The 21,482-nt window shown below is 40.3% G+C and overlaps 1 protein-coding gene across 1 annotated transcript; it reads left to right on the forward strand.

The window, feature by feature from the left end:
• Nucleotides 1–1,031: 1,031 nt before the first annotated feature.
• rab33a (RAB33A, member RAS oncogene family) lies at nucleotides 1,032–18,264 on the forward strand. The gene is made up of 2 exons (XM_048605228.1): nucleotides 1,032–1,286; nucleotides 17,753–18,264. Exons 1-2 carry the CDS (start codon nucleotides 1,032–1,034, stop codon nucleotides 18,191–18,193), a joined length of 696 nt encoding a protein of 231 aa, XP_048461185.1. The 3' UTR covers nucleotides 18,194–18,264.
• The last annotated feature ends 3,218 nt before the right edge of the window (nucleotides 18,265–21,482 follow it).

Below are 21,482 nucleotides of genomic sequence, written 5' to 3' on the forward strand. Positions count from 1 at the left end.
ACATGCTTTTGGTCACTCCACATGCTTTTGGTCACTCAAAATCTCTCCTCCATTTTTAGCTTTGTGTACATTTTCTTCACCTCTGCGCTGCCTGAGCAACTTTTCTATTAGCGCGACGTTATTTCAATGTTAGCTGCCTGCCGTTCCAGCAAAACCATTTCATTTCCAGTCTGGACCTGGACTGAGCTGCTGATCCCATCAGGGGACACCTTTTGGAATTCCAACAAATAACCGTGATGCCCTGATCAATGAAGGAGGGCTGGAAAATCAACCAAGGTTTGCCCTGGCGGTCAATATTGCTGGTAATCGCACGTCCGAATTAGGTATGGACATAGGACATATGATCCTCACTTTAGTCCGAAGGCAATCGCAGTTCAGGTTCACGGTTTACAAGAATCTAAATGATAAGGTCGAGTATGGAACTTCGTCGTGATGAGAAGTGAAGAAAGCGAATCAGTACTAATTACGACATTGTAGTAATTAAAAGTATAATTTGCACGAAAGAAAGAAGATCGCTTATTTAGAATGCTTTGCATAGCACAAGGAGACGTTATATTTAAATGAAGCCGCCGGCCCTTTAAGTGACGGGTGCCTTGTGCTGGGAACAGCGCTTTGTCCTGGTGCTGGCGCTCTGCCTTCATCACTGCGTCAATTTCACCTTATCGGTTACTGCGTGGCCCCATTAATCAGCACCAGGGAAAAACACACACACACACAACAGCTTTCACAGCGAGAGGGAATGACCAGGGGAGCAGCCTCATAACGTCTCCAGGTTTATCATCACTCCCATTCTTTCCAAACTGAAAACAACAAGCTTCGCCCTGCAGTTGACAATGCTGATTCAGACAGCCTCAGCCCCGATCCGAGTGTTGTATATTTAATTTTTGATGTTCAGTCTTTTTTTTTGACAGCCGGTTGTGGTATCACCGCTAGATAAGGGCTGCCTTATTCCTTTTGGAGCGTGAGATTTTTTTTTCTTATTGTGGAGATTTTGTTTTACCTTTCGTTAATAATACAAAGAACATTCCAATATGGCAAGGCAATTGACGGCGAATGGCGACTCCCGGGGATTCGGATCGAAGAAGGTCTCCACTGATTATGAATCGTCTTTGGAACTGTCTGTGCAAGCGCGAATATTTAAAATTATTGTAATCGGGGACTCCAATGTTGGCAAGACTTGTCTGACCTTCAGGTTTTGTGGGGGGACGTTTCCCGACAAGACCGAAGCCACCATTGGGGTAGATTTTCGCGAGAAACCGGTGAATATAGAAGGAGAAACAATCAAGGTAAGAAGCTTTATGGAACCCGCATTGTCCAGTTTCGATTTTCACATGATGGACCAATTGCGTTTCCTTTGTGATAATTCTAATTCCCTTCTTCATTGGCGGAATGTTGTCTAATCCAAGGGAAACTTGTTTTCATGAATATGCCAGGCTTCATATCGCTGTGAGAATGAGGCCCACCAGCGCTCTAAGTCATGTCTTCATTTCAAACCTCCCCATAAGGGAGAAAGACTCATCTCTCAACTTGCGGATGACATAGAGACGGCTAGCATTTCCAGCAGAGTAGGTGGAAACATAACATTGCAGGTTTCCACTAGCTCAGCTGGTGCTGTTGAGTTAGAACCCAGCTCAGATTTGGGAGGAGAAAACCCTCTGGGAAGTGGGCAGGTAAGCCACACCATTATTTTCTGAATTAGTTAGCATAGTGTCACCCCTTTTCATCTCTGTGATAGGTGAATACCCCTTGCAAACAAAGGTTTGTGTATACAAGCATGGCCTTCATGTAAGCCCACAGAACACCATTCTGATACCTTGGACATCAAACTGAACAGAAGTTGATTGGTGCAAAGGGAACAAACAATGTACAATGGTTCTTGTTGGTCTGTCTACCTCATCTCATAACTGCCTTGGCTTTCTCAACATTAGCATTGTCACCCTCAACATCTCTGTCAGACTCCACTTCTTCCTCATCTGAGGAGTCAGGTGGCTCTGCATTTCCCCCTCTTCTAAATTGTCACTCTGTTATTGAGCTAGGTTATGCATTATGCAACAAACATTCTCTGCTCTGGAGACTCTGTCCAGAGAAGACTGGAATACTCCAGCTGAGTATTGAGAAGATCAATTGTTTGCTCACTGATGGCTTTAGTGGATGCATGGGCAGCATTTTATTGCTGTTCACCATTAGTTCAAGGGTCTTCCAGTCAGATCATTAGCAATGTTTTCTGGAGATATGTTTTATCACCCATGAGACAGCCCTAGAGATGATGTTTGAAGTATTAGGGTGGGAACATTCCAAGAACCTGAGGGTTACAGAAGATATAAATGATGTGACTGCTTCCTGGATAGCAAAGCACATCTGCAGGAAATATTGTCTGTGATCACAAAAACCTGGACATTGAGGGAGTGAAATCCCTTCCTGTTCAGAAATCTGGCTGGCTGCTAGGAAGCACTGAGTACCAAGGTGGGCGGGCGTTTGCCTCTTGTACCTGAGGTGTAACATGAATGCAAATTTCACTGCTTGGGCAGCCAGGCTGTCTGAGGCCTTGATGAACAGGACAAACTGAATTATTTTCCTGGATAGAGCATCAGTAACTTCATGAATGAACTTGTGGGCTGCCAGTTCGGAGGTGCCATTCAAGTCCACAATTGAAGTGTGAAAGGAATTTGTGGCCAGGAACCTAAATGTTGCTGTCACCTTCAGCCCCATTCTGATCTTGTTGTCATTGCTCTTCACTTCTTCTCCTCCTTTGCCTTGTTTGTGTTGTAGCTGTATGATGTGGGAGCTGGCAGATCCCATTGCGAGCTGCAGTGACCACATCTGTAGCAAATGTTGGTTGTTGGAGGAACTTCGGCTCAAAATTGATGAGCTGGAGTCTGAGCTTTGGACACTGCGTGGCATGTGGGAGGGAGAGAGTTACCTGGCTGCTTTCTTTCAGGAGGCAGTCACACCTAGATTAAGAACCTCAAATTTGGTCAGTGGTCAGGGACAGCAGGAAGTGACTGCAAATGAGGCAGATAGAGGGATCATGTATTCAGGGACAAAGGAGCCTCAGCTCTTGACCTTGTCCAACAGGTACGAGGTACTTGCTCCCTGTGTGGATGAGGAACAGGGCTGTGGGGAGGATGAGCCAACTGACCACTGCACTGTGGTACGGGAGGCCATTCCAGAGGGGGGAGCAAATAAACAAGTGGTAGTTGTAGGGGATTCTATAATTAGAGCAATAGATAGCATCCTTTGTAAGCAGGATGGAGAGTCCCACATGGTGTGTTGCCTGCCCCATGCCAGGGTAAGGGACATCTCTGACCGGCTTGAAAGGATATTGAAGGGGGTGTGGGGAGCGGAAGAGCCAGTTGATGTGCTCCATGTCGGAACAAACAACATAGGCAAGACTAGGAAAGAGGACCCGTTTGGGGATTATCAGGAGCTAGGAACTAAATTAAAAAACAGGTCCTCAAGTGTTATAATTTCCAGTTATTACCCGAACCATGTGCAAATTGGCATAATGACATGAGAATGAAGGAAATAAACACATGGCTAAAAGAGTGGTGCAGGAAAGAGGGGCTCCTTTTCATGGGGCACTGGCATCAGTGTTGGAACAGGAGAGATCTGTACCGCAGGGACCAATGTTCTAGCAAAAAGGGTAAATAGGCTGGTCAACAGGACTTTAAACTCAAAAGTGGGGTGAAAGGGGAGGGTAAAACTCCAAGAAGTATAATGGCCAATGAGAAACAAAATGTGTGCTTTCTATTTGATTTTGATTCCTTTCAATGGCCTTCCTGATGCCTCTCCCTTCCCTCTTTTTCCTGCTTCAATCGCCTCCCATTACTAACAGCCCATTTATGATTTCCCTCGACATTCCTTCTCCCTAATCCAACTCCCACTGATATACCAGTGCTAAGCCTTTCTCTTTTATAGAGTCATACAGCATGGAAACAGACCCTTAGGTCCAACCAGTCCATGCTGAACATAATCCCAAACTAATCTAGTCCCACCTGCCTGCTTCTGGCCCATATCCATCCAAACTTTTCCTATTCATGTACCCATCCAAATGTCTTTTAAATATTGTAATTGTACCCACATCCACCACTTCCTCAGGAAGTTCATTCCACACGCAAACCATCCTCTGTGTGAAACATTTGCCTCTTATGTCTTTTTTAGATCTCTCTCCTGTCACTTTAAAAATGTGCCCCCTAGTCTTGAAATTCCCCATCTTGGGGATAAAAACAACTACCATCAACTCTATCTATACCCCTCATTATTTGATAAACTTATATCAGGTTACTTCTCAACCTCCTACACTCCAGTGAAAAAAGTCCCAGCCTATCCAGCCTTTCTTTATAACTCAAACCTTCCACACCCAGCAAAACCCTGGTAAATCTCTTCTGAATCCTCTCCAGCTTGAAAATATCGTTCCTATAACTAGGCGACCAGAACTGGACACAGTTTTCTAGAAGAGGTCTCAGCAATGCCCTGTACAACCTCAATGTGACTTCCCAACTCCTATACTCAAAGGACTGAGCAAAGAAGGCAAGTGTGGCAAGCACCTTTATAACCATCCTGTCTGTATGTGATGCAAACTTTAAAGAATTATTTACCTGAATCCCTAGGTCTCTTTGTTCTACAACACTACCTAAGGCCCTACCATTAATTGTATAAGTCCTACCCTTGTTTGTTGTACCAAAATGCAATACCTCGCATTTATCCAGATTGAACTCCATCTGCCATTTTGGAGCCCATTGACCCACTTAATCAAGATCCCTTTGTAATCTTAGAAAACCTTCTTCACTCTCTACAATGCCACCAATTTTAGTGTCATCCGCAAACTTACTTGTCATGCCTTCTATATTCTCATCCAAATCATTTATATAAATGACAAACAAAAGAGGACAAAGATCCCTGTGGAACGCCGCTGGTCACCAGCCTCCAGTCGGAAAAACAACCTTCCACCAATACTTTCTGTCTCCTGCCATTAACCCAATTATGCATCCAATTGGCAAGCTCACTCTGAATCCCATGTGATCTAAATTTATTAATCAGTCTACCATGCAGAACCTTGTCAAAGGCTTTACTAACATTCAAATAAACAATGTCCACTGCTCTGCCATCATGAATTTTTTTAGTAACTTCCTCAAAAAACTCAATCACTTTTGTGAGACGCGATTTTCTTCGTACTAAACCATGCTGACTATCCCTAATCAATTTTTTTTCACCCTCCCACTTCACAAACCTATCCCATTGTATCCAGGTTCCATTCCTGGTTGTCCTCATTGCCTCCAAAATTGAGACTCTCCGTCTTGATCCTAGTTTGCTCCCTCTATTTCCCATGATTAGGCCATTTAAGTTAAATTACTTTCCATTCCTTCATAGCTATCACACCTTTGTGTTCACCTTTTCTGTTTGTCCTTTTACAATGTACCTCAATTTATTGCCCCTTTTAAATTGATCTTCCTTTTGAATTCAGGTATGCTTGCCTGCCTTGCTCATGTTTGTTTGAGGGAGCTAGTGCGACTGTGTGTTCGGGCCGGCTAGCACATCCGGTCTTTCTGCTTTCAAATCTAGCACTGTAATCTGTTAAATTGTGTACACCTCTGACTACACCATTACATTCTACAGAACATGGTGAGACTTCATGCAAGACTCTGTATGTGCTTATGCCAAAAATCTCCTAGTTTTTGAAGGAGCCACAGGAGCTTTGGGCGAGCAGGCTCACATCCATCCAGCCCTGCACCTTGTTGTCTCGGATTCTCCAGCATCTGCAGTTCCTACTATCTCCACTAAATACTGTCAGGTTTATAGCCTCACTTATTTTCTATTTTTGGCTTACAAAGAATGACATGCTAATGAATGCAAAAGGGGTTTCTGATCATGAAGGACTGAAATGCAGAACTTCCTGAATGTTCCTAAGAACTTAATAAGAAAGCTTTCACCTGCCCTCAGGAACTGACATTTTGCTTCCCATCTAATTAAGTTTCCCTGCTTGCCCTTCTGAAAGATCCGGGCAGGCCAGGAATATCCCACCCAATGTAACTAAAACTGTCTCACACCCAGATCCATTCTAGTGAATATCCTGTTAAACCCCTGAGTGATCTCACATCCTTCTGAAGTGTAGTGACCAGAACTGCGCCCAGTTGTGGCCTATACAGAGCTCTATAAAGATTCAATATAATTTTCCTGCTTTTATACTCAATATCCCGATTTATGAAGATTTATGAAGATCCCATATGCTTTATTAACTACTCTTTCAAATGCCTTGCCTTAAAAACTCACTATGTAGGTCTGGCTGTCCTGGAACACTCTTTAGAGCCTTGACATTACATCTAAATTACTCCAACTAATTGCTTTTGCTGAAATGCATCACCTTACACTCTCTGTATTAAGTTTCGTCTGCCAGTTGGACTCTTTTGCTCTGTTCTGTTAGATCTTAATATCGTTGAGTTTAATATGCTCAGCTAAATTTCCACAATCCTTGTTTCATCAGTGTTGTAATGAGGCATTGATCTAAACCACAGCTCCATAATTGACCATGGCATTTATTCTGTGCTTTTCAGCAATCACTTTCTGTTTGTCAGTCACCTTCTAAGCTTTGTTTCTCTTTAAAAGATATTGACATATTGGACCATTATTGGCCATTAGCCCAAGTGATTATTATTTATGTGTGGGGCTTTGCAGCAAGGGCCAGTGTTATGACCACAGGGAGCCTCCCTGGGATACCCAAACCTGTCTGCCATCTGATGTATGCTTACACATGCTCTCTGGTCAAAGGTTGCTGGATAGCTATCAGGAACTGGAACTCTGAATTTTTCATTCCTTAGCTTCAGGACATTGAGGCTAATTATTGCTCCGTTAGTATTCTCTTATAAACAAACTAAGATCACATATTACTTGGGACATTTCTGGCTGATTGCTTGAGTGACTGAGGAAGCTGTAGTATGATATTTCTATGAAGTTGGTAGTTCATTGAACCTACATGTCAGCAACTCATTGCACTGCATATAGGTTTTCTGAGATATCGGGTTAACCTTGGATGATTAATGCTTATGATCTGCTCCAATGTGTTGCTACATCCAAGATAATTAATACAAGGATGATGGGTGTGTAGCAGGAGGGGAGAAATTCATACTATAAGCCCTAATTAAGGGACAACTGGTGAAGGTGATATTATTTGTTATTTGTATTTGTAATTTATCCTGTTGTTAGGTGAGATATTCATCACATCTATGTCAACTGACTTCCCTTTTCTTCCTGTTTGTAATGTGTCATGGTCCAGAAAAAACATGTCAGCAACCTGAGTGGCCAATAGTGAAGAGATTTGTGAAGGGAATTGTGGAATTTCTTTTGATTCACCTCATCCACACTGCCTGTTTTTTTTTTTAATCTATTTTTTCAAACTTCTTAGTGCATCTAAGTGTTCGGCTGGACCAGAAAAAGCTCTAGTGTATGTAGATGGAGGTGAGAATCTGATTTACTTGAAAATTTGCCAAGCATTTAATGTGGGCATCAGTTCAAACAACTATATTTGTGGCATATTATTCCCATTACAGAAAACTTGAGGATTCAATCTGCTCATGGATTTAAATGGCAGAAAAATTATGGTCTTTCTGTATGTACTTGCTTTTATTTAAAATGTATCTGAAAGATTTTTAAGATATATTCGTGGGCGTGGACTGCAAATGGTGCTGAATAATGCGTAATCATCGACAAACATTCCCGCTGCTGACCTGATGATGAAGGGATCATTGATAAAGCAACTGAAGATGGTTGGGCTGAAGATTCTACCCTGAGGAATTCCTGCAGATAGGTCCTGGAGCTCAGATGACTGACCTCCTACCATCCTCATGCCCTGCTTCTTGTAAGGACTCTACCCCATTCTCCCAGTTTCTCTATCTCTGTTGCATCTGCTCTGATGATGTCACCTCGCGCAAGGGTCCTCAGAAAGGTCCACCTTTATCCTCAACTGAACATTCCCTGCAATTATGGTTGAGACAGGACCCTTAGCCGTGTTTGACCCATCTGCCCTCACCCCTTCCGTTCGCTCTCATAACAATGTTAGGGCTCCCCTGTTCATCACTTACTATTCCACCAGCCTCCACATGCAAAGGATTATAAGCCACCATTTCCATGACCTCCAACAGGATGCCACAACCCCTTCCCCTCCCCTACCTTGTCAGCATTTTGCAGGGACCGTTCTCTTTGGGTCACTCTGGTACACTTCTCCTCCATTCCTAGCATCTCCTCACAGTCCCACTGCACCTTCCCACGCAATCACAGAAGGTGTAATGGCTGCCTGTTTAACTCCTCACCCTCCAAGCCCCCAGACACACCTTCCAGGAGAAGCAGCAATTTACCTGCACTGCACTCAATCCAGTCTATTAAATTCACTGCTCACAATGTGGTCTCTACATCAGGGAGATGAAAAACAGACTGGCTGACCACTTTGCAGAACACCTATGTTCTGCCCACAAAAGTGACCCTGAGCTTCCAGCTTCCTGTCACTTTTCCCCACCACCATGTTCTCATTTCTGTCACAGGTCTGCTGCAGCAATTCACTGAGTCTCAGTGCAAGCTCGAAGAGCAACATCTCATTTTTGACTTGTGGATCTTGCAGCCTCTAGGACTCAACATTGAGTTTAATAACTTTAGAGCATGATTTCTTCCTTTTTCTTCATCCACCCCCTCACCTGGTCCTGTTATGACACTGGCTGCTTTTAGCACAGTTACCCATTCTCACATACTCCAGGCCTAGGAGTATTTCTATGGGTTGAGACATTATATTGGTTGCATTCAGTACAGTTCACTCATTTTTTCTTATTCTTTGGTCTTATCATTTATTCAGCATTTCTTCTGTCCTGGCTTGCTATCTCTAATCTTCTTCTTTACCCACTCCTTCCATACCTCTCTCTCTCTGGGCTGTATCTCCACCCATCCATTCATCTCTCACCTGCATCCCTCCACACCCTCCCAACCTCAACTTCAGCATAAGTTTCACATTATCTTAACCACTAACAGTTCTGAAAGAGACACTGGATTTGAAACATTGACTCTGCATTCTTCTGACAGGTGCTGCCAGACCTGCTAAATTTCTCCAGCAATTTCTGATTTTGTTTCTGTTATTATTTGTCATAGCACTCTGTTCTATCCATTGCACTGTCCTTGTAACAAGTACTTTTTTTCCCGGTCATATTTTACTGTAACTGATACCTCTTTAAAAATCAAATTTGTGTAAACTCAGGGAAGGGTACTTCTTGCTGATTGGTTAAATTTCTTCCTACTTTCCACTATCTCGTACCACAGGAAAGTTTCATGTGTTAATTTTGGGTTGTGATTTCAATTAATGCCAACTGCATGGTGGGGCATATGTTAGAAGAATCGGAGATAATAGTTTTCTAAGTCCTGATCACCATCTAGTGATCACCTCTCTCTTGGAAAGCATGCTTTTGTGGCGATTATTCTGCTTTGGACTTGGCTTTGATACCACCCTGCTGCCAATAGTTAAATAACCCAATTACATGGCAAGGAGTTGTAGCAGCCATACCACTTCCATGTAGCTGTTTACTCAGTGCAGACCAAGAATGAACTTACAACCTTGCTGATGTGAATGTGTCATTGTTATAGCAGCTAAGGCATTCAATCACCGAGCTCTTGGATAAATTGAACTTGTTCTTTTTTTACTGAAACATGTTTACCTCATATATTAAGCGGAAGTTTCAGACTGACAAATAATAATTCATTGTTGTAGTGGAAAGGTGTTTAAAGGTAGTACCATTTAGGTATTGGCCAAAGTCAACAGTCTAGTCACCGGCATATTTCTTTACTAAATCTGCCGAGCCTGCGTAATTGTGGCGAGTGAAGCTGGGTTCTTTTTCTCATACCCCATTTTTCCCCAGACGTGTAGTTTTGTGTTAAGATGTTTTGCCATTGTATGGTAAGTTTCCATTTTGTATCTGCAGTACCCTAAGCGGAAAACCCAATGTCTGACGAATCAAGATGAAAATTCTCCAGTAGATCTCTCCAACTTGCCTTTTGCAAATATCTAGATGCTTGTGTGTATAGTGTGCCTAGAATCCAGAAAGAGGGAAGTAAATGGACTTGAGCAGGATAACTAAATTATAAAGACAGACCTTTCAATCCTGTGTGAAGCTTTGCAGTGCTCTCTGGCCAGATAATTATTTACCATGGAGGTCTAGCCATTGTTAAAACACCCTGCTGCTGTTTTGGATATTGATTTCCATTTATTTCATGTTCAGTATAATTCCTTTCTTCATTCTATTACCAACATGCTGGCAGATGAGTTGCAGCTGCTTTATGTTAATTGACCTATAACTGCATTTACTTATCAGGGTACTCTTAAGGAATGACTCAATATTGCACTTATGAGAGCTCTGTTTTACTCTGGACTCAGTGTAGGATATCAATAATGTATGAGGTGAGAGATACTGCATGCTGAAGTACCAGGAGCAACAAAATGACTCAGTGTTATGTTTATGTGTGCGGTTACACTGTTGTCTGAGGCAGTGCTGGTGGAACAGAAACCAGTGGCCCTGGTTTACTCAATTCAGAAGAATTCTACTCCAGATAATAAGAAATGTGGCTAATTGTAGAGCCAATATGACCTAGATGCAGACATGTAGCCAGTCACTGATTAGTCAGTAAAAGGTTACTTGTCCTAGCATGACATTCCTGTTGACTCTGTTCAGGAGGAGGTCGGGGGGTAGGGAATGAGACAGGGTTGTGAAGGCCTAGTGGTATTATTGCTAGTATGTCAATTCAAAGACCCAGGTAATGGTCTGGGGACCTGCATTCAAATCCCACCATAGCAGATGGCGGAATTTGAATTCAGTAAAAATCTGGAATTAAGAGTCTAGTAACAACATGAATCCATTCTCAATTGTTGGGGAAAAAAACCCCATCTAGTTCACTAATGTCCTTTGAGGAAGGAAACTGCCATCCTTACTTGGTCTGAACTACTTGTGAATGCAGACCCGCAGCAATGTGATTGACTCTTAACTGCCCTCTGGGATGGCCTACCAGCGATGCACTCATCCTCAGGATGAACAAAAAGGAGGTGATTTTCAGTTAGTCTAGATAATCACCAAACAACAGAAGATGATTCCTCATTTTGTGTCGATATTTTTAGACAGATGTGTTATGACACTCCTTTGGTGTGGGACTTGGGTGGGACTTGAACCTGGACTTTTGATTCAAAGCCTACACTACTACTGCACCACAAAAACCTTCCTCATTTTGTGTATGATAATCAAAGACTGAGGCCTTATTAGTTTGAATTATGAACAGGTTCCTTTCATCTCACTGTGCATTTTGTAAATGCTGCTTACCAAAGGCTGGCTGGAAAGGATGGAGAAGTGTGTGATCATATGGGGGTGATTTATTTTTTTGTTTAGGTACTTGATTTTGATCTGTTTGTTACAGTCCTTTTCTGCTGGTAGCTGTGTGAATTCTTCTGACAAACGTTCTGTTTATTCACTACTTGGAATGTGTGTCTTGTATGACAAAAATGACAGCCTTTTGATAACTGGTAATTCTGCTCTCTACTCTGCAGTAGTATTGTAAATTTCAACAGTATCTCCCAAATATTTTACACAGTGTGAAATACTTTAAAAATAACCATCACTGGAGGAGGAGATGAGCTTGAAGTTTACAAATCCATCCAAATTGAACTATTTTTGTCAAGGTGAGATAATTGACTAATGGCCAATACATATTCGAAAATTGTTTCACGGTGCAGTTTTCATATACTAGGCCTTTGAGCTGTAAAATCAGTCAGTTTTTAAAACTTTGAGCAGCAAACAACAATACTTGGAGCCATCACAACAGTATCAATGATAGTAGGAACTGTAGATGCTGGAGAATCCGAGACAACAAGGTGCAGGGCTGGATGAACACAGCAGGCCAAGCAGCATCATAGGAGCAGAGAGGCTGACGTTTCGGGCCTAGACCCTTCATCAGAAAGTATCAACAGTATCAATGCTAGTTTAAAGGAACAGGATCAATGGCTTAGCCTATCTGCAGCTGTCTGATTACCTACTAATTTACCTACTAATTTATTTTTTAATTCCCTCATGGGACATGAGCATTGCTGGCTAATATTTTTTGCTCATCCCTAGGAGAATGTTCAGGTGTTCACACATATCTGCTGCTCCTGGATATCTAGATGGTAGTGGTCGTGGGTGTGAAAGCTGCTGTCTAAGGATCCTTCATGAATTTCTACGGTGCGTCTTGTGGATAGTACACTCTGCTATTACTAAGCGTCAGTGAGGGAGGCAGTGGGTGTGACGTAAATCAAGTGGGCTGCTTTGTCCTGAATGGTGTCAAAGTTTTTAAATGTTGGAGCTGCAGGCATCCTGGCAAGTGGGCAGTATTCCTTACACTGCTGTACATGCTGGACAGATTTGGGAAGTCAGGTGAATTACTCGCTGTGGTATTCCTAGTCACTGACCCGTTCTCGTAGCCATTTTATTTGTATGGCGAATTCAGGTTCTGGTCAGTGGTATATTGTATTTAAAAGGAAGAATGCAAGATTCCTCCTGCCCCCAACCAAATCATTCACTATCCTGACTTGGAACTAAGCTATCGTTCTTTCACGGTCTCTGGGTCAAAATCCTGGAACTCCCTCCCTGCAAGCACAGTGGATAGCTCTACACTCCAAAAACTCCAGCAGTTTAAGAAGGTAGATCACAACAAACTTCTCACAGCAATTAGGGATGGGGATAAATACTGGCCTAGTCAGCAATGGCCATATCTCATGAAGGAGTAAAATAAATGACTTCTATGTAGGTTTAGCAACAGCCCATCATTTTGGATTTGTTCTTGGAACTATAGAGGTGTTGATATCTTATTTACTCTGTTAGCAGAATGCTGTAATTGGGCCATACAGCAGGCCAATGTACTCCTGCAGTTTTCCATTGATGCCATCTTTCGCTTGGTTGCCCACCTCTATCTAAGAGATCTACTTTCCATGGTACAAGGAACATTAGATCTATGTTGAAACTTAATATTCTAGGAAAACCATTAACTGGGTAACATGATTCTTGGTCTAATGTTACTTATGGTTTACATATAGTAACATAAATTGAAATTTTATAAATGCTGAGTCCCAAGGAAATATCTTAACATTTGAAATATTGACCAACTTGTACTAAGTACTGATCCACTAAGTACTGCTGACTTTTTGCTTTGGCTTGGATTACCTTCCTAGTCTCTTGATCATTGACAAATTTTAGTTTTCCACAACCTGGTGAACAGATGGACAGAGTGACAGTGGTAGCTTCAGTCGAGACTTTGTAACCTGGTAAACAAGCGTTAGTTACTGGGATGGAATGAAAGCTGTCTATGCGATTGGTTAAATCAATATCTTTGAGCATAGCTTCAGATTATCAATAGGCTATGCACAAGAAGCATTGTTAAGCTTTTGTGTAGTTCTGTCAAACCTCGTGAATTAAATTTAAATGAGTTGTCAATTGTCCTTTTTTGTAGCTGTTTTGGGACATGTGCCTTAAGGATTAATTGCTCCTACAGTGCATAAATAAAGTAACCGCATTAAATTTAAGATATCCAGGAACCATACTGAGAGTTCAACCTTCATTAATGTCATGACCCCTAGGTGTGGGGGTAATCTGGAAAAAATAAACTATTTGCTACCACAAACTGCTGTAGTTTCTGCTTCAAGCAGGTCCCTGGCTAATTATTTTATTCTCAGTTGATTTGGAAAACTAACTTTCTCCTGATCCCTTATATAGTATCACTTTAAATATGATCTCTCATCGTTAATACCTCAAACAGAAGTAATAAGCACACTTCACGGACCCTATCACAACTTTTAAAATATATCTTTATTAAATTTCCTATTTTCTTTCGCTGTAATAGAAACAAACCCTGTATTAAATCTTTTATTATAGTTAAAACTTCCCTACTTTTGAATCTCTGATTTATATTAGAGCACTTTAATGTCTTTTTTTAGCAAAGATCAAGCTCTGTACATTTTATTCTAACGGTGGCACGTTGTGGCTGTACAGGACATTGGTGAGGTCACTTTTAGAATACTGCGTACAATTTTGGTCAGCTTTCTACAGGAAGGATGTTGTTAAACTTGAGAGGGTGCAGAGAAGATTTACTTTAATGATTTGTAACATCTCCAAGTTGCAGATGATACCAAGTTGCGTGGGAGGGTGAACTGTGATGAGGATGCAGAGATCCTTCAGCATGATTTCGACAGGTTGAGTGAGTGGGCAAATCAATGGCAGATGGAGTATAATTTGAATAAATGTGAAGTTATTCACTTTGGAAGCAAAAACAAGAAGGCAGATTACTACCTGAATGGCTGTAAATTTGGAGAGTGGAGTGTGCACCAGTCACTGAAGGTAAGCATGCAGGTGCAGCAGGCAGTAAAGAAGGCAAATGGAATGTTGGTCTTCATTGTGAGAGGTTTCGAGTACAGGAGCGGGGATGTGTGGCTGAGGCCACACCTGGAATATTGCGCGCAGTTTTGGTCTCCTTTTCTGAGGAAGGATGCCCTTGCTCTCGAGGGAGTGCAGCGAAGGTTTACCAGGCTGTTTCTGGGGATGGCAGGTCTGACATATGAGGAGAGATCGATTAGGTTGGGATTGTTTTTGGTAGAGTCCAGATGAAAGAGGGGGTTCTCATAGAGACTTTTAAAATTCTAACAGGACTGTACAGTGTAGATGCAGGGAAGATGCTCCTGATGGTGGGTGTGTCCTGAACCAGGGGTCACAGTATGAGGATTCAGGGTGAATGTATTAGAACAGAGGAGACATTTCTTCACCCAAAGAGTGGTGAGCCTGTGGAATTCATTCCCACAGGAAGTAGTTGATGCCAAAACATTGAAATGTATTCAAGAGGAGATTAGATATAGCACTTGGGGCAAGTGGGATCAAAGGTTATGGGGAGAAAGCAGGATTAGGCTATTGAGTTGGATGATCAATCATGATCATGAAGAATGGCGGAGCAGGTTTGAAGAGATGAATGACCTTCTCCTGCACCTATTGTCTATGTGTCCATGTAAGCATTTTGCTGGGGCTGAAGGGCTTGAGCCAACAGGGAGAGGCTGAATAGGCTGGGGCTTTTTTCCCCTGAATGTAAGAGACTGAGGGGTGACTTTATAGAGGTTTATAAAAGCATGAGGGGCATGGATTGGGTGGATAGTTAAGATCTTTTTCCTAGGGTGGGTAGTGCAAAACTGGAGGACATAGGTTTAAGGTGAGAGGGGTAAAGATTTAAAAAGGACCCTAGAAGTAACTTTTTCATGCAGAGGTTGGTGTATGTATGGAACGAGCTGGAAGGAAGTGGCAGAAGCAGGTGCAGTTACAAGATTTAAAAGGTATCTGGATGTGTACATGAATAGGAAGGCTTTAGAGGGACATTGGTCAAATACTGGCAAATGTGACTAGGTCAGATGGAGATGTCTGGTTGGCATGGATGAATTGGACCAAAGAGTTTGTTTCTGTGCTGTATGATTCTAAGTGAATGTTCTAGATAAATCCAGCATTACATCTTCACTATCTTTATAAACTAAACTCTTTAGGGCTTATTTGCATCTTCAATATCTATCAGTTGAGAATGTTCCACCATTCCTTAGTATTTCTCCTGAGATACATTACTTCTTACTGATTTACTTTAAATTTAGGAAACATGGCAGATACATTCAGTCTATGCCGTCATGGAGTATTTTCTAACAGGCCCCACTATTTGCCAAATCTCCCAAATTTGTGTATTTAGCAAGTTTTAAGCTTTTGTTTTCTGCCATCAAATCAAAATTTTCTACATATGCTTAAAAGTTGGATTTTTGTAGTGTGCCATTTTTAAACTGAGCAAGACCCATTTACCCTAACTCATATATTCAATCAATCAACCAACTTTCCATGCATGCTAATATTTTTGTTTTGGTTATAGTTCTTTCTAACAAACCTGTCATGAAACAATTTTATCAAATGAGTTTTGAAGGTCCATAATTTCTTCAAATTGAATTACGATTAACTCACATTACCAAATGTTTGCTAATTTGATCTAGAATTATTCATTTTCTAATTTTGCCCTCATTAGTTATGAACTAACAGATCAACAGTTCTCTGGTTTACTCTTCTCCATCTTTTCTTGACCAATGATTTTATGTTAGCTACTTTCCAATGTCCCATGGTATAATTTGCAAAACATGGAGACTAAACCTTCCATATTTTTCCTCTCTGCCATCCTTCAATGGCTTGCATATTTGTGAATGTGATGACCAGAATTTGTTTTAATCATGTGATAGGTGATATAGAAAAATGTTGTGACAGAATTTCACATCAGCTCCCACCCAGTGCTACATTCCTGATTCCTGGTTTCAACCTAATGACAATTATTTGTTTTTGAATCAAACTGTGAATGTTGACAGGCTATTCAATTCAATGCCAGGAATTTGAGGCTGTGTTTGCTGAAGCTGAACAGCTGAAATACATGAAATGCTAGAACCAGTTTACTTTTCCTTAAATGTATGCTACAACATTGTTGATAAACTTACCTTGCTGGTGAGAGGATATCTATTCTAATAGGGAAGGAATTCTGACCTTGGTTGCATCGTTCCAATTCTTGATTTTGAAGGTGTAAAGATGGAAGTTTAACAAAAGGCCATCTAACCTCCTGGCCAGGGATTTCACATGTTTTGGGAAGGCCTACTTAAAAGAGGATTACTTCTTTTGTAGCATTAAATGGGTCACTCTTTTTTTGACAGCCATGTGGGATGACTTTATTACAGGCAATGGAATGTGATGGATTCAATTCTTATCCTATATTGTGTTGGCATGATGTAATAATTGTTTTGGTTATAGTTCTTTCTAACAAACCTCTCCTGAAACAATTTTATCAAATGAGTTTTGAAGGTCCATAATTTCTTCAAATTGAATTACAATTAATTCACATTACCAAATGTTTGCTAATTTGATCTAGAATTATTACATTTTCTAATTTTGCCCTCATTAGTTACGAACTAACAGATCAACAGTTCTCTGGTTTATTCTTCTCCATCTTTTCTTGACCAATGATTTTATGTTAGCTACTTTCCAATGTCCCATGGTATTCAAAGAGGAGAGAGACATACATTATTGACCTCACTGAAGTTTTATTGTACCACTCAAAAGCAACTTAAATTAGCTGGGTGATCATCTCATTCAATGGCACAACACTTGTTTAAAAACTATACATGACTTGACATTTTCTAATTCTGCTGACAGTTCATCGACCGGAAAAGTTAGCTTTGTTCTTCTGTCCATCAATGCTGTCAGATCTGTTGTGTGTTTCATTATCATTTTTATTTCAATTTTGTTTCTTTTGGATCTTTGCTAAGTGTAAAATTCCTGCCATGTTTGTCTGTATAACTCTACTGTATCCAAAAATCTTTGCCTTTTGAATGTTTTTGTAAATATGATTAACATGTTACATATATGACTTTCTTTTCCTTTCCCTATCTTTTGGAACAACAGGAGGTGCTAAATTTGGTCTCTCTTCTGAGCAATAAATTGAAAATCAGGAAATGTCATTGTGCAATTATCAGATCCAGATCAGATATTTTAATTATATCACACATAAAAAACATTCACACGATTTGAGATTGACCATTGGAAGGTTGCTGGTATCTGTAGAACTGCTTTTCATCGTGAGCAACTTCTTTCAAACAAAGAGGAAAATTTAGAAGTAGCGATCAATGAGAGAGAATTATTCATGATTTCCTTTCCGTTTTCAGATTCAGGTCTGGGATACTGCTGGCCAAGAACGATTCAGAAAAAGTATGGTACAACATTACTACAGAAACGTACATGCTGTGGTCTTTGTATATGATGTTACAAAACTGGCCTCCTTTGAAAATCTCAAAGCGTGGATTCAAGAATGCAACAGCCACTCAGTCTCACCCAATGTGCCAAGGGTCCTGGTTGGTAACAAATGTGATCTCACTAATGAGATACAAGTATCTTCCAACATAGCACTCCGGTTTGCAGATGCCAATAATATGCTTTTGTTTGAGACCTCAGCAAAGGATCCAAAAGAAAGCGACCATGTGGAATCGATTTTCATGTCTCTGGCATGCAAGCTGAAGGCACAAAAAACGTTGACATTCCAAGAGATGGAGAAAAGAGCTGGAAAAGCTCATGTACAGTCTAATACTAAGAGTACATGTCCATGTTGAGTCACTTAGGCTGAGGAGCTGAGTGAGACTGAACTTGGTGAGACTGTGCCTGTGTCAGTTTGCTAAAACTGCCTGTTCTTCAATATGTCCAATATTTGAGAAAAATCAGTGAACATTTAGGGTTCCTAAAACTAAAAAAAATCAATTACTGTTCTTTTATGATAAGTCTGTAACCCTTTCAGCAATTTAAATTAATTTTAAGATAAACGTTGCCCTCTTTTGACAAACTGCCAAATTTATAAATATAGAACAATGTGCAAGATAATAAGATGGTGAGATTGCTATTGCCAACTCTGTTGTTAATGTTTAGGATGCATGAAATAAAAGGGCTATTCCCACAATCCTGCACTTTCAGTAGAAAACCATGTTGAAAGTGAATCCAGATCAGATATTAAGCAATTACATTATATCCCTGATTCTTCAATCTGTTCTCTTGCAAAATGTGTGCACAACATTGGTGAATTACAGCAACTTGGTATTTCCTTTGTGGCCAACGGTTTGAGTTTTGGAGCATGTTGTTCTTGGAACTATGATTTTTGAAAGCTAACACTCCTCTGAAAAGCCAAAAATCAGCGTATATTTAGTGGCAATATTTGTGAATGGGTAAATGTTAAAATATACCAGAATATTTTTAGCATTGTATAAAAACAATTTTATGGGAGCAAGTGATCAGTGAAAATCTTATTATGGTAGTATCTGATGGAGTCTTCACTGAGATTTCAGACTCTGGGTCCTAATCAGTGTTTCATTTTAAGCCTTTGCTACTGAGTTGGTAGACACCTGGTTCAGTTGCATTATAGATTTTTGACAAACTTTAAAAAAGTAGAAATTGCTGAAGATAACCATCATGAAGTGTTGAATGATGGAGTGACTTCAAATGCTTCATATTTTGCATTTATAAAACAAAAATAACATTTTTCACCAGACCAATCAACTTTGATCAGGAGAGAGAAGACAAACAGTTTTTAGTTTTTCATATTTGACCCAAAGATAAGGTGATCACCTTATGATTGTTGATTACTAGGTAACAAGATTTTGACCTGTGATCTAACAGGAATTGATTGAAGATTAGTTCATTTTTTAACTTTGCTGGCAAGCCTTTAGAAGTCAATTTTCAATTGGTTGGTTGCACTGAGCTTAAATATTGTGAAAAGAGACATAACATTGAAAGTTGTCATCTTGCATTTATCATGACTAGTACACAAGAAAAAACATTTGGACAGGGCACACCAATTTATACAGCATGAGAAGAGTTATTCAGGAGCTGTTAGCTGCCAATCTTAGCTGAGAAAGCTCAGACCAGGCAGGTGGACTCTGTTTGGTCAGGCTATTGCCATATGAATGCAACAGATGTTGATAGCCTTTAAGGCTCATTTCTCATTTCTCAATGAGAAAGTTGCAATGCATGGAAAAAGTCCTTTTGGCTACAAAGAATGTTGATTTGTGCAGTTTAGCAGGTGCGAATGCATCACAATGTGAGTCCAATTAACAATCTTAAGTTAGTTTTCAGTGTAATTCTTAGCATTGTCAGAATTATTTAACAATGTCCAACAACAAAATCACATCCATTTTTGGGTATACTGTTCTGGCATTGCAAGTGCTGAATTATTTGAGCTTAATCAGGATGCCACCTTCTGTAAACAATCAAAAGAGCATGTTGTTTGATATGATCCATGGGTTTTGGGACATACTTGGCATCATACTGCCATTGAAACTCATCACATTTCCAATTTGTGTGGTAGACAAAAATGTCTGTTTGGCTCAAGAGCAGTATTCTGTTAGAAGAGTGAACAATTTGTGTGTTTATTGCAAAGGGGCAATGTGACATAGCTAGCTTCACCTGTTCAAATTTTTGAGACACTTTCACCTTCTATGTAAATCTGAGGTCAACTGGATTCCATTCAGATCCACAAGTGGCAACCATAGGCCGTTTCAGAGGTCCTGAGCTCGCACAATATGCAACAATAGGATTTGATCAGAGTAGTCATTATGATTGTTTTGATATGCCTTCTCTCAATTTCAAATTTACATTGCGAGCAGATGGCTGGGTTCTTCTTCATCAATAATGTTGATCTTGTTGTACATGGAACGGTATACTGACAAGTGAATGTAGTCTTTCAGTAGATATCACTGGAGAACCTATTGGCAGATTTCTCAATTAATATATTGAAGATAGGGAGGTCATTTGATTGCTCTATTTCAGTGCTAATTTTGAGTGCAGAATAGAGTTTATTAATCTGTGTAAAGAAATTCTTTGCCGCTGTAGATGCTCAGACTGCAAAGGTGTCATTTATGTTCAAGGAGTATGCAAGAGGTGGGAGATTGGTGATCACTCCATCAAAGACACACTTCTAATGGTAATCAACATGTGAGCAAGAGCTTGATTTAGAAGGGCCGTATGGCAGCACCATCTATTTGGCTGTACATAGTTTCATAGAAAAGAGGATGATGGAGTCTGCCAATCCATGTTACAGTCTGCAGGGGAAAATCCTGATGAATCACAGTCTACCTGCTTGTTCTGAGCTTTAACAGCTAGGTAAGATTGACAATTAACAGATCCCACTGCATATCTATACCAACTATAGTCCAACTTACCAACACCCTCTTCTCAGCTGAATAAAATTAGTGTCCCCATTTCAAGTTTGGATTCTTCTGTGTCAGTCTTGATCAGTACAAGATGAAAAGGTTTGACTCTCTTAGCAATGTTCTCCTATTTGCTTTGAGAAATTAAATAGTCACTGAAAACTGGGAATGCTTCAGAGGGAAAAGGAACAAAATTATATTCAAATGAAAATCTTACCATGTTTTACTTTGTTAACCATTTCAATCCAGTACAAACAGTGCTTGCTGTGGTTCAGAGATTACATTTGTTTCATCATTAAACAACTAAATCTCTGATAAGATGGGGAAAAGAAAACATTTAAGTATGCACTAGAGAATAAGTCATTAAATAGTGGATTTAAAGTAACAAAGTTGAAATTATTTTCTTTGGCATCCCTCCCCCATACATGCAGGTTACTTCTACTGATGCACATTAAATATATCTTCAGTAATTGTAGACCCATATTTGGAAAGATATTGAGCAGATACAATAAATTGTAAGACTGTCAGTGTCAGAACTCCATGGATTTATGAATCTAAAGTACATTAAGGACATTGTAGTGAAGGAAGTATTGTGCTGTAGTTAGTATAAATTCTTTATAACTGACATGCACTTTGGCAGCAGTGCATATTCACTTGTAATTTAATTCAATGTAACTTATTTCTAACTTGAAAGGATGTGATGAAT

Source organism: Rhincodon typus, chromosome 14, assembly GCF_021869965.1.
Source record: "Rhincodon typus isolate 14 chromosome 14, sRhiTyp1.1, whole genome shotgun sequence".
In the NCBI taxonomy this organism is placed as follows: Eukaryota; Metazoa; Chordata; class Chondrichthyes; order Orectolobiformes; family Rhincodontidae; genus Rhincodon; species Rhincodon typus.